At 44.6% G+C, this 11,836-nt stretch overlaps 1 protein-coding gene across 1 annotated transcript in view; it reads right to left on the reverse strand.

Moving 5' to 3' along the window:
- The window catches only part of FANK1 (fibronectin type III and ankyrin repeat domains 1), an 80,243-nt gene that overhangs the window by 22,881 nt on the left and 45,526 nt on the right, over positions 1 to 11,836 (reverse strand). Inside the window, exon 2 of the mRNA XM_027855906.1 lies at positions 3,874 to 4,051. Within this exon, the coding sequence (XP_027711707.1) occupies positions 3,874 to 4,051 (178 nt within the window). The remainder of the gene's footprint in view (positions 1 to 3,873; positions 4,052 to 11,836) is intronic.

Here is an 11,836-nt window from a genome sequence, read left to right on the forward strand (position 1 = left end):
CTCTCCTCTGCAGGAAACCCTTCCCAGCCCCTTAGTTCTGGAGCTTTCCCTCTGGTCCTCATTTCCTTTTCTGGACAGAGCCTGTTTTGTACGGATCTTTTTGCATGTTGTGTCCCCCACCGATTGGGGAGAACACCTATATGGAAGAGACATTGCCTTTCCTCCTATCCCCAGCACTTAGGGAAGGAAAAGGGATAAGCATTTAGCAAGCACCGCCTGTGTGCCTGGCACATAGCTTATTTACAAATATTATGGCATTTGATTCCACAACGACCCAGAAAGGCAGCTGCTATTACTACCATCCCCGTCTATAGTTAAGGAAACTACGGCAAAGAGAAGTCAAGTGACTTACCCAGGGTCACACAGCTAGTGAATGTCTGAGGGTGAAATTGAACTCAGATCTTCCTGACTCCGGGCCCAGCTCTAGCCATTGTGCCACCAGCTGCCACGTGTTTACTGACTTACTGATTGGCTGGATGGGCATTGCTCCTAAAGTTTCTAGATTACCTGCGGTGGTTTATAGATCTTTGAAGAGACAATAGGAAATCTGGAGACCCTACAGAATCCACCTTGGCAATCTATAAAAATCCATCAGACATAGAGACAACAGTGTCCAAGCCTCGCTAGAGTACAGTACAAGACCTCTGAGGCCTGAGAAAAATTTTGGAGCCAATTACAAACAAGAAACGCCTTCCGTATGATCCACAGTGCCTGGGTTCAGAAGGGCACAGTGGAACAAATCGGACATCAGCAACTCAGTCCTTGCTAGTGGTCTCCACATGCTGGCCCCCACATACCGGGAGGTAGCATTGGTGCTCACCAGCTTAGCAAGAGATGAAGAGGGCACCCAGAAAGAGCTGCTCTTTGGGGTCCTGGTGCTTTACTTCATGCAGCTGCAAAGAAGATAAGCTGGAGGTATTTGTCAAACAAACTAGCAAAAAACTAGCATGGAACTTAGGGCTCTCATTTATCACAGAGGGAACAGGAAGCCACAATCATGGAGGAAACCATTAACAAAGTCTGTTCAGGGCAGCCTCCATGGAGGAATCCAGCATGTTCTCAAATCCTTGTATGTCTTCTGCTCTGAGAACTGAGGGGACATAAGGGGACAAGACATTGTCCTCTGACTCTGAGACCTCCAGCTTAGTGGGGAGATGGGGCGTATATGCGGGGAAAGACCCTCCAAGACCATAGGTGGTAAATGCCAACTGAGCAGGAAGGGCTGGGAGTCCAAAGGGGGAAACTGCATTGGCAGAGGGTCAGGAAGCAGAGGTGGGCTTTGGTCAGCCCTGAGAGATCAGGAGGATCTGGATTCCTGAGGGCCGTTTTGGGGGCGATCTTGTAGTTGTAGGGCATGGCATTTTCAAAGAAAGAGCAAAGGGTTCATGTAGCTTGAAATAAGGGTGGAAATGCTGGTTTGGACCATACTGTGAAAGGCCTTTAATACCCGCAGAGAAGGGATAAGATCAAAGAGTGTTTGCCAGCATGATGGGTTGGAGTGGAGAGGTGCCACGAGAACAGTTAGGATATTACCATAACAAGCAAGGCATGAAGTGCTAAGGCCCCAGTTGGGGCACAGGGAGTGGGAGGCCAAGGAAGGGAGGATGGTGAAAGACCCCAGAGCAAGGAGGCACCCACAGGACAGGGTAACCGATTGGATGCATGGGTCTGGTGGCAGGGGCAGGGGCAACCGAGGCAAAAGAGCAGAAGCTGGTCACGTGTGAGTGACTCAAGAACAGAGGTAGGTGAGTCAGGGGGAGAACAGTTTGATCTACTGAGATTCCAACGCCCCCAGTCGCCTCAGCCCAAGATCTCTGAGTAGCCAGTCTTTCCTAATAGTCCTTTCGGCATCACTGGCCCCTCTAAGGTAGAGACGCCCAAGGAAAAGGCAAGTTTAACAGAGCCAGAAGTCAAGATTAATACAGTCCCATCCTGCCACCTAGCGGCCTTCGCTGTCTCATTTTCCAAGGAACTGACCAGGCAGTCCAGCCCAGGACACCATGCTGCCCGGCCAGGGAAAGACGTGGGTGAGGGGGCCGCCTCAAGGCATTTTTGGCTCCTCTCTCCCAGCTCCCCAGGTCTAGGGGGAAAGATGAGGCCTGCCCAATCAGCAGATGCTGTTGTTCAGCCCTGGGCACACAGTGGACGTGGGAGGGGATGAGAGAGGAGCAGATGGAAGATGCTGATGTCACAAACCCTGCTCCCCCCAGCCAGAGCCTGGGACACGAGGAAAAGGAGAGGAAGGGGGAGCCGTCCCCCTTCCCTAGCCCAATTCCATCCCGTGACACAGTCAATTCAACTTCTCTTCTCATCATGAGGCTTTTTTGCTACTTCTCAGGGGATGACCCACCCTGAACGATGCTTCTGCTTTCACATCTAACCCTTGATAATTCTCCCACAGGTCTGTGTTCAGGTAGGTAGCACTTGGCAAAGCTCATCACAGGGTCCGTGTCACAGATGGAGCTGCCTGATAGGTGAGCCCCTCTTCTAATGGAGTCTTTCTGGGTGCTTAAGGAGCTATGCAGGAGGCCTAAGTCAGAAAGGCCTGCCTTTGAGCCTGATTCACTATGCAGCTCCCCTCCCCCACCCCACCAATCTGTGAGTTTCCTTAATAGGAATTCCCTATACCAAAGAAATGTTAAGTCTGGTAAAACATAAAAAAATAAAAAAATTATGGCTCGGGATGCCTTACCTTGTAAAGCAGTCTGCCCTACAGTGACTAGGGTTGTCAGAAGGTTCCCATCTACCTTCTAGGCCCTGACTAAAAAGTATCAGCCAAACTTCTGTGGGGTGCACAGGACTGCGGCACATCTTCATGCTGTCTATATTTTTCCTAGGATACAGAAATTTGGCCAAAAACGGATCCAAAAGAATTGTGAAAATTCAGCAGCACTGGCTGTCAGGCTGGATTCTGATCCCAAGTCCCTTCAGCTGACACTCCCTTCTCTGGTTCTGAGCAGCTGTGAGGGGCTCAAGTGTTTTCTAAAAGAATAAATGACAGTTTAGGCTAAGTCAGGTGATCGAGCTACGTGACAAAATCTGTGGGAGAATTCAGAGGCACATGAGAGCAGAGCCTGGGCCCAACTCTCAGACCAACCTAGGATTTTGTCTAAACATTTATTAATTATGGTGGGGAACCTGCAGCCTCGAGGCCACGTGTGGCCCTCTAGGTCCTCAAGTCCGGCCCTTTGACTGAATCCAGTCAAATCCAGGCCAAAGGGCCACCCTTGAGGACCTAGGGGGCCACACGCGGCCTCGAGGCCGCAGGTTCCCCACCCCTGAGTAACCTAAGGACTTTATTCTGACCCAGATCTGGGGTTCCATCAGAGAAGGGAGTTCCTTCTCCCTTCAGCACCTTCTCTGCCAATTTTAGACAAAGGTTCTGAACCATTTGTATGGCCTAGACCCCATGAGCAGCTGGGTTGGTGAACCCATAAACAGACCCCCTTCCCAGAATCACGTTCTCTAATGCAAAGCATACAGAAGTGGGCAAAGAAAGTCAGGGTCTCAGACTCCCTGAGATCACACCTCAGCCTCTTCAGGGGTTCCAGAGAGCCCAGGGAAAGAACCTTTGTCCTAACAATAATTTGCCAGGATGACTGAGACGTTAGGTAACTTGCCCAGGGTCACCCAACCAGTCTAAGAGAAGAGCAGGATTTGAATCCAAAGAGACTCCAAAGAGAACTCTGTCCCCACTGCCTCTCAATAAATTTGGAAACTACTTGCAACACTTTCTTCTAAAAATGACAGGTCAAAAGCACCTTAATTCAGCGTCCCTGTGATTTCTTTGAACGTTTGACCTTCATGGAGACTACAGACCACTCTAGTGTGGAAGCCTATACAAAACTTGAAACTGTTCAACATTGCACCTACGTATAAATGATACCATAAGTGTGCATTTTGGGGTCTTCCTCTTCAATTGAAAACCTTAACCACTGTTCCTGAGGTCCTTTTCTTTGGATTTTCTTGTCCAGATCCCAGTATAATTCAATGCTGTGATGAGTCACTTTACCCACCACTGGTGGGTGAGGTTTTGAGACAGGAGAGGTTGCTAAAAAAAAAAAAAAAATACAATATTTGAACATGTTGTTTCTATGATATAGAAATTCTATTCAACTTATTCAAGTTAACAAGTATTTCTTTAGCAGCTACTACATACCAAGTGCTACTATGCTCAGTGCTCCAGATGACAGAAATAACAGCAACAAAAAAATGTACCCTGCCCTCAAAGAGGTTACACTCCACAGGAAAAAGAAGGACTATTCACTGCAGTCCAGTAAAAGAGGGATTCATGGCCAGTAATCATTAAAGAGCCTCATTTGGACTATATAGACTTTACTTTCCAAACTCCCACTGCCCTGCTGGCTGAGCAGGGATGTCACGGGGCACGTGAGGTGGCCACATTAGGCCAAGGAGGCCCCTGCAGAGGCCCTTAGCACAGAATTGGGGAGGCCCAAGTGCCAGCGTCATCCCTGTGTTAGCTGTGGACAGAAGGGCTAACCGTGGCTATGGAGGGCAGCAGCCTGGAAGGGAGGAAGGCACGTGCATTGTTCGGCACCTGCTTGTGACCATACTGACCAGCCACTTCAGAAGCACGTGTTACTGATGGGTCAGTGATGTCTTCAAATTCCCAGACAGAATGCCCTCTGGGCTGGATGCTTGCGGCCTCTCGGCAGAGCAGTAATCCATCAGTGAAAGGTGCCAAATTAGACACATCTCTAGACATGACTGATAGGTGGCTCTGATTTGCTCAGCTCTACTTATCTGTTGTAAAGGAAGGCTTCTATTAGGGAAGTGTAAGTGAATGGAAAGTGATAGAAGAAGGGATGGGAGAGAGGGCAGTGAGGGAAGGAAGGAAGAAAAGGAGGGAAACAAGGGAGGAAAGAAGGGAGGGAGGGAGGAAGGAAGGAGAGAGGGAAGGAGGGAGGGAAGGAGGGAGGGGGAACCTCAGTTGGGATGGAGTCCGAAGACCATTTAACCCAACCTCTAAGTCATCAACAGCCTTCTTTACGTCTTCCCCTATTGGGGACTAGCCAGTGTCCACTTGCCGGCCAGTGAGAGGGAAGCCCCTCCCCCCAGACAGACGGCACAAAGAAAAGCTCGGGCGGAGGGGAAGGAGCTCAGGGCGGAGGTCCGCGTCGTCCCCCCCCTCCCCCAGGTGCTGCCCTGAGCCCCCCACCCTGCCTCTTGTGGAATGGCCGGATCATGGACTTCGAGCAGGAATGGGCTTAAGCCACCATGAAGTCACGCCCCTTTGTTTTACAGATGTGGACAGTGAGGAAGCTCTGAGGGGAGATTTGAACCCGGGTCCGATCAAGTCTGTCCACCGCACTTTCCTGCTTCCCGGGTCAGCGAACAGCTCTAGCTTTATCGCACAGGGACTCTCCTCTCCCCACTCTTACGATTCATGCCAATTTCCCACATCATGGCTGTCCATTGAAGTCAGAGGTATTTGTTTTGTTCACCCCCAACTAGACTGCGAGCTCCTTGGGTTCCAGCACTTTGGTCGTTCTCTGTCACTGGTAGAGTTGGGCATGGAAACACTCTTGAATACTGATGGATTCTACTAGTTGTGCCAAGAGGAAATCCTCTATGTTTTCCTGGAGCAAATGCCCACAAGTGGCAGCGCTGTCCTCAGTTCCTCCCCTGGACTCCACAGCACATCCCGTGTTAGTCCCACAGAGGAAAAGCAAAGAAGCCCTAAGATGGCTTCACCCCTCATTCCCACTCCCATCCCTCAATCAACCCACTATCACTGAGGCAGTGACAGGGTACTGGGCCTGGAATCAGGAGGATCTGAGTTCAAATCTAGCCTCAGACACTTACTAGCTGGGTGACCCTAGGCAAGTCATTTAACCCTATTTGCCTCAGTTTCCTCAACTATGCAATGAGGATAATAACATTATCTACCTCAAAAGGTTGTTGTGAGGATGAAATGAGATAATAATTACAAAATGCACAGCAGAATGCCTGGCATGTAGTAGCACTACATGAGATGCTTATTCTCCCCCCTCCTCCCCGTCCATCATAATCTGTGTGTCGTCCCACTGGACACCCACGCAGTGGGAAGGAGCAGTAGATATCACCTTTGTATTTATCCACATGGCACTGATTCCCACCAGGTTGCAGTTTTCTTCCTGCACTTCCATTGTCCTCCACAACTAATATAGGGGGCCCCAGCATCCAGTCTCATCACATTACCGTTGAGGACCTCGCGCTTTCAAGCGCTCACAAAAAACACTGTTAGGCTGTTATTACCCACAATATAACTAGGAGGGAAATGGTATTTCCTTCTCTGGAACCTCTGGCCCAGAGTCATACCTGGAATCCGCATCAGAATCAAGAGAAAAACTTCTGCATTAATAATTCAATTCCAAAAGCATAAGCCCTGACCTCAAATTAGAGGTCACTGTGACCTTGTGACTGGAACAGAGCAGCAGCATTGTCAGCCCTTCATGGTTTAGCTCTGTCCTTTAAGATCCCTTAGTAATACATGCCGAGAAGTAGTGGGAGACCCCCATCGGTGCATTTGGCACTAGCCACAAATGGTCTCTCTCCCCTGGATCTGGCACCCCGCCCATTGCTATCTGCCTTCACTGTAGCAAAGGGTAAAAAAAAGCTTCCTGGCAATTCCTCACACCCTGCAGAACTGGTACAGAGCCCAGAAGGGGTTTGACATTTCGAAACATGATTTATTCCCACTCACTCTTTAAAGAAACGATCTACATTTAAGCCACCCCTGGACTCTCAGCAATTGAAAGTCTGGCGCAAGTAAGGCCCTGTTTAACAGGAGCCCTCCACAAGTGAGGACCAGCTGGCCTAGATTCCCATCCTGTGGCAAAACCACTTACATGGGGAGCCAGTGGTCAGTGCACTAGCCATGAGAGTGTAGAGATGCCGAAGCTCTCCCTTTGCTTTCTATGCCGCTTACTGGCACTCACATTTCTAGCTATTCAAAAATTGCTTTTAGGGGCATGTATTCACGCTGGCAATTCTATGGCAACAAATGATCCTCATCATCCCCATACAGCAATAACAAAATTGAGGAGGAAATAACAGGGAAGGGAATGCCCTTCCGAATCACTTTAAAATGCAAGCTACCAAAGCACACTCATGACTCTAAGACATACCCTTACAGAATATTCTGCAAAGAAACGAATAATTATAGGTAATTGGACAGATAGTCATTGCTCGAGGTGGAACCTCACCAATGTAATAAAAATGACACTCCCTAAATTAACTTACAAATTTAGGATCAGAGAAGAATCAAAACTACCAAGGGAGTTTAGAGCTAGAGATAAAACAATAAAATTCACTGAAAGGAACAAAAGGTCCAGAGTCTTAAAGGAAATATTTTTTTAAAGTAGGAATGAAGGGGAAATAGCACTCCCGGTCCTCAAGTTATATTATAAAGCAGTAATCATCAAAATGATCTGGTATTGGTTATAAAACAAAAAAATTAATCACTGAACTGACCAAATAAGAATCAGGAACAATCATATTAAATAGCCCAATTTTCTATAAACTACCTGGGTAAGAACAAGAACTGTTGGGAAAACTGGAAAGGAGTTGGGGAGAAATTATATTTAGACTAATACCTTGTTCTACATAGCACAGTAAATTCAAAATGGTACGCAACCTGAATATAAAAGGTATGGGGAAAAAATTAGCAAAGAACAGGTACCTTTCACACACATGGCTTGGGGGAATAAATCTAAAATAAACAAGGAATAGGGTAGATCACAAAAGATAAAACATAAAAAGATAAAGTTGTGATTATATAAAATGAAAAAGCTTTTGTGTGAATAAAAAGCAGCTAGGATAAAAAGGGAACCTAAAGACTGGGGAAAATATTTGTCTCGAATCTGCTAAGGGTCTGACATGCAAAATATATAGGGAATTAACACAAGTGTATGACTAAATGCAAAAATTTCCCAGCAGAGAAGTGATCAGAAAATATGAACTAAGGGTTCTCAAAAGAATTGCAAATTGCTGACAACCATAGGAGATTTCTCCGAGTCACTAATAATAAGAAAAACACAAACCAAAACAACTCAGAGATTTCACCTCACATCCAGCATATTGGCAAAGATGGGAAATCAATGTTGGAAGGGCTGTGGGAAGACAGGCATCTAATATATCGTTGTTAGAGCTGTGAATTGGCCCAAACATTCTGAAAAGGAATGTGGTTTTTAGGTGATTTTTAAGAAAAATGACTAAAATATTCCTATCTTTTGACCTAAAGTTCCCAGTGCTGAGCATGAAACCCCAAGACGTGAGGGGGAGAAAAGTCCCATAGAACTCCAAATATTGGTTGTAGTGTGTTTGTGGTAGCAAAGAACTGGAAACAAAGTAGGCGAGTATTGATTGGCAGATGTCTAAACAATCGGGGTACATGAATGCAATGGAATGTTACTGTGCCTTAAGAAGGAATACATATGAAGAATGCAAAGGTACGTTTCTATGAAATGACTCGGATGAAGAAGAACCAGAATGAGGAAGAATGAGGAAAAACAACATGCATAATGATGATACCAGTGTAAACACACAAAACAATCAGGTGCAGCTGAATGCACTAATTGTGATGACCAAAAGAATTCAGAAAATACACCTCCCATCTTTGATCGCAGAGGTTTGGACCGAGGGAGGGGAAGATTGCAGATCCTGACAGAGATATTTGAGCTGATGGGTTACCATCACTGAATAGCTGTTCTTTCCTTTTTTTTCAGTCTTTGCTACAAGGGAGGGCTTCCTGGAAAGGAGAGGGTGAAGCAATTGTACATCAGTCTAAACCTTTTACAACAGAGGCTTGAGAAAGAGGCAAAGAAATCCCAGGATACAGAGATTGCCAGAAGAGGGAGGATCCTGAAAATCTCTGGGTGTCTGTATGGTTGCAAGCCCAATACAATGAAAATACAGAAAGAGAAACAAAAAATTTTCCTACTAATAATATAACGAAAAAAGAGCAGTTACATCAAGGCAGATAACTGAAACTCTAGCTTCTCTGCGAAACTAGGATGTGAAGACGTGCAAACATTCACAGTTGTGTATGAATTACTAGGAAAGCACTTTACCAGCTTCTTCTCATGCAAGCTTTTCCCAATCCTCCTTCATTCTAACGCCTTCTCTCCGAGACTATCTCCAATTTACCCTCTATGTCCCTGTTTGTACACACATATCTCAATGCTGTCTCCCCACTACGACTGTGAGTTCCTTGAGGTCAGGGACTGTCTTGTGCCTTTGCCCAGAGCTAGCATAGCACCTGCCACGTTGTTGTTATTGTTGTTGATTCTGTTTGGGGTTTTCTTGACAAAGATTCTAGAGTAGTTTGCCATTTTCTCCAGCTCATTTTTCTAGATGATGAAATTGAGGCAGACCGGGTTAAGTGACTTGCCCAGGGTCACACAACTAGTAAGTATCTGAGGCCAGATTTGAACTCATGAAGATGAGTCTTTCTGACTCCAGGTCAAGTACTCTAGCCACTGTGTCACTTGAATGCCTGCCTGCCACACAGGAGTCACTTAATAAATGCTAGTTGACTAATACAAAGCCAGGCAGTTGGAAGATGGAGTGTGGGTGAAATATAAAGTTTCTATCTGAGCTCTATTAATTTTTTCTATGATAGTAATAGTAATAACATTGTTGTTGTTAACAAGACAAAATATTGCCAAAGGTGTTCATTATTTGGCAAAACTGAAAAACAATTTGGTGGAAAATGGGTTTAGACCAGTATACTACATCACGAACCCTTGTAAATTCCAAATGATAGAAATGATCTAAATATAGAAGTCTACGTGATTTTTAAAAAACAATATTTTTTCTGATTTTACACCTGTAGGTAGGGGGGAATCTTTTAAATATCACGATAGAGAATGAATTATTTTTAAAATAGATTTCAGTTATTTAAAAATAAAATATTTTTGCAAAGAAAAGTATGAGTAGCCTCTTCGAGATTAAACTTGACAAGTTATATAAACTTTTCTTAGTTATGTATGGTAACACATTTCAGCTAAATTCTATAGTTTCTCACCTTTACCCCAAATACATTAATTCACAATGACTTAGCATGACCTTTTACACAAAGTTTTAAAAATCCCTTTTTCTCCTGGTTACTAAGAATTGTCAGATGGTTCTTCAAAAAGATTTTTAATCTGTTGAGTGAAGGAATATTGCTTTAATCATTTGTTATCCACCTCTGTAATTGTTTTTTTAATTAACTAAAAAGATGATGTGCCCTGGAAATAGAGTGTGTCCTCATCACTTGGGAAATGCCTGATTTTTTCATCTGTCAACCGGTGTCCAAAATTAGCCAACCATATAATTTCCTGTCACAGTCAAACTTGAAATTTACTTGAACTTCTCTGGAGATGGGAGAGACTCACGAATGACAAAAAGAAATCCAATTTCCATTATGTATGACACCTTTAAGTATTTGGTAAGATCTTCTTATCTGCCTTTGTTTTTTTCTGTCTTGAAAATACTCTGACAAATAAAGGAGTTAAAAAAAGATCAATTTCTACACTTTAGTGCTTTTTTCAAAGGAAAAATGGTAGAAGAGTTTAGGAACATTTTATACATGTAAAATCTTTTTTTTTTTTAATTAGTGATCCTAAATGAATCTAATTAGCTGGCACTGTGTTTAAAAAGCAAGAGAAAGCGACTCTCTCCAGCCATAATGATGGTGCAGTGAACAAAAAGAGTTGAGCTCAAAGTGAGAAGATCTGAATTGAGTCCTGTCTCAAACACTTAGGGGGGATGAGTGATCACCCTTGATAAGCCATGTAACTCCTCACGCCCCTAGGCAACTTCCTGAGACTGTAATAGATGACAAGCTTTATTAGTATAGTGTGTTTCCTCGCTGGAATTTCCTTACACCTGTGAAATGGCAGGTGTGGTTTCCCACCCCACCCCTAACTCCCCAAGAATGTCATTAAAAATATATTTGATATTTTGGATGTCACCGGTTGAGTCTTAAACAACAGGAACATGAAATAAAGAATAAATGTGCTCCTACCAGACAGCTTCCATGGTCTGATGCCCAGAGGATGACACAGTCTGCCTTTTAACAGGAACAGCAGACAGCTACCTTGTGAGGTCCATTTTATTCGGGAAGAGACCAAGTCTCAGAGATATGGAGCGACTGACCCTGAGCCTGAGTAAGGGGATTCAAGCCCAGCTGGCTCCTGGCTCCTAGTTCAGCTTCCCTCCTACTGCACCATCTACTCTTACATCAAAGGATCAATCAAACTAATCAATCAAGAAGCATTTATTAAGTCCGTACTGTACCTGGCCTTCACAGCTCAGGCTGCCAAGAAAAAGTCCCCTCAAGGGGCGCACAGGAGGAGGAGGTTATCCCAGAAATCTAATGGGATAGAAGACCTTCAAAACACCCCCATTTGACAGAGGGGACAACTGGGCTCCTAGGAGGGAAACGACTGGCCAAGGTCATCCAGCTAGGGTCCAGGTCAGATCTTGAGATCCAGTATACCTTCTCTTAAACGCTCAATGGGACATGATTATCAGTCTAAAAAAGAGATAAGCGGACACTTGGAATATTATTGTTATTGTTATTGTTGTTACTATTACTATATAAATTCATTAATAACTGTGCATTTTATATTTGATAATATATATAATAATTATAATAATTAGCACTTGCATATCATTTAAAGGTTTAGACATGTTATCTCATTTGTACTTCGTAACAACCCTACGTAGGAAACACTAATATTGTCCCCATTTTACAGTTGAGGAAACTGAGGCAGACCAAGTTTAAGTGACTTGGGTCACATAGTGAGAAAGTATCTGAGGCTGTATTTTTGTTTATATTCTTGGG

Source organism: Vombatus ursinus, unplaced genomic scaffold (assembly GCF_900497805.2).
Source record: "Vombatus ursinus unplaced genomic scaffold, bare-nosed wombat genome assembly UNPS02011353.1, whole genome shotgun sequence".
Taxonomy (NCBI): Eukaryota; Metazoa; Chordata; class Mammalia; order Diprotodontia; family Vombatidae; genus Vombatus; species Vombatus ursinus.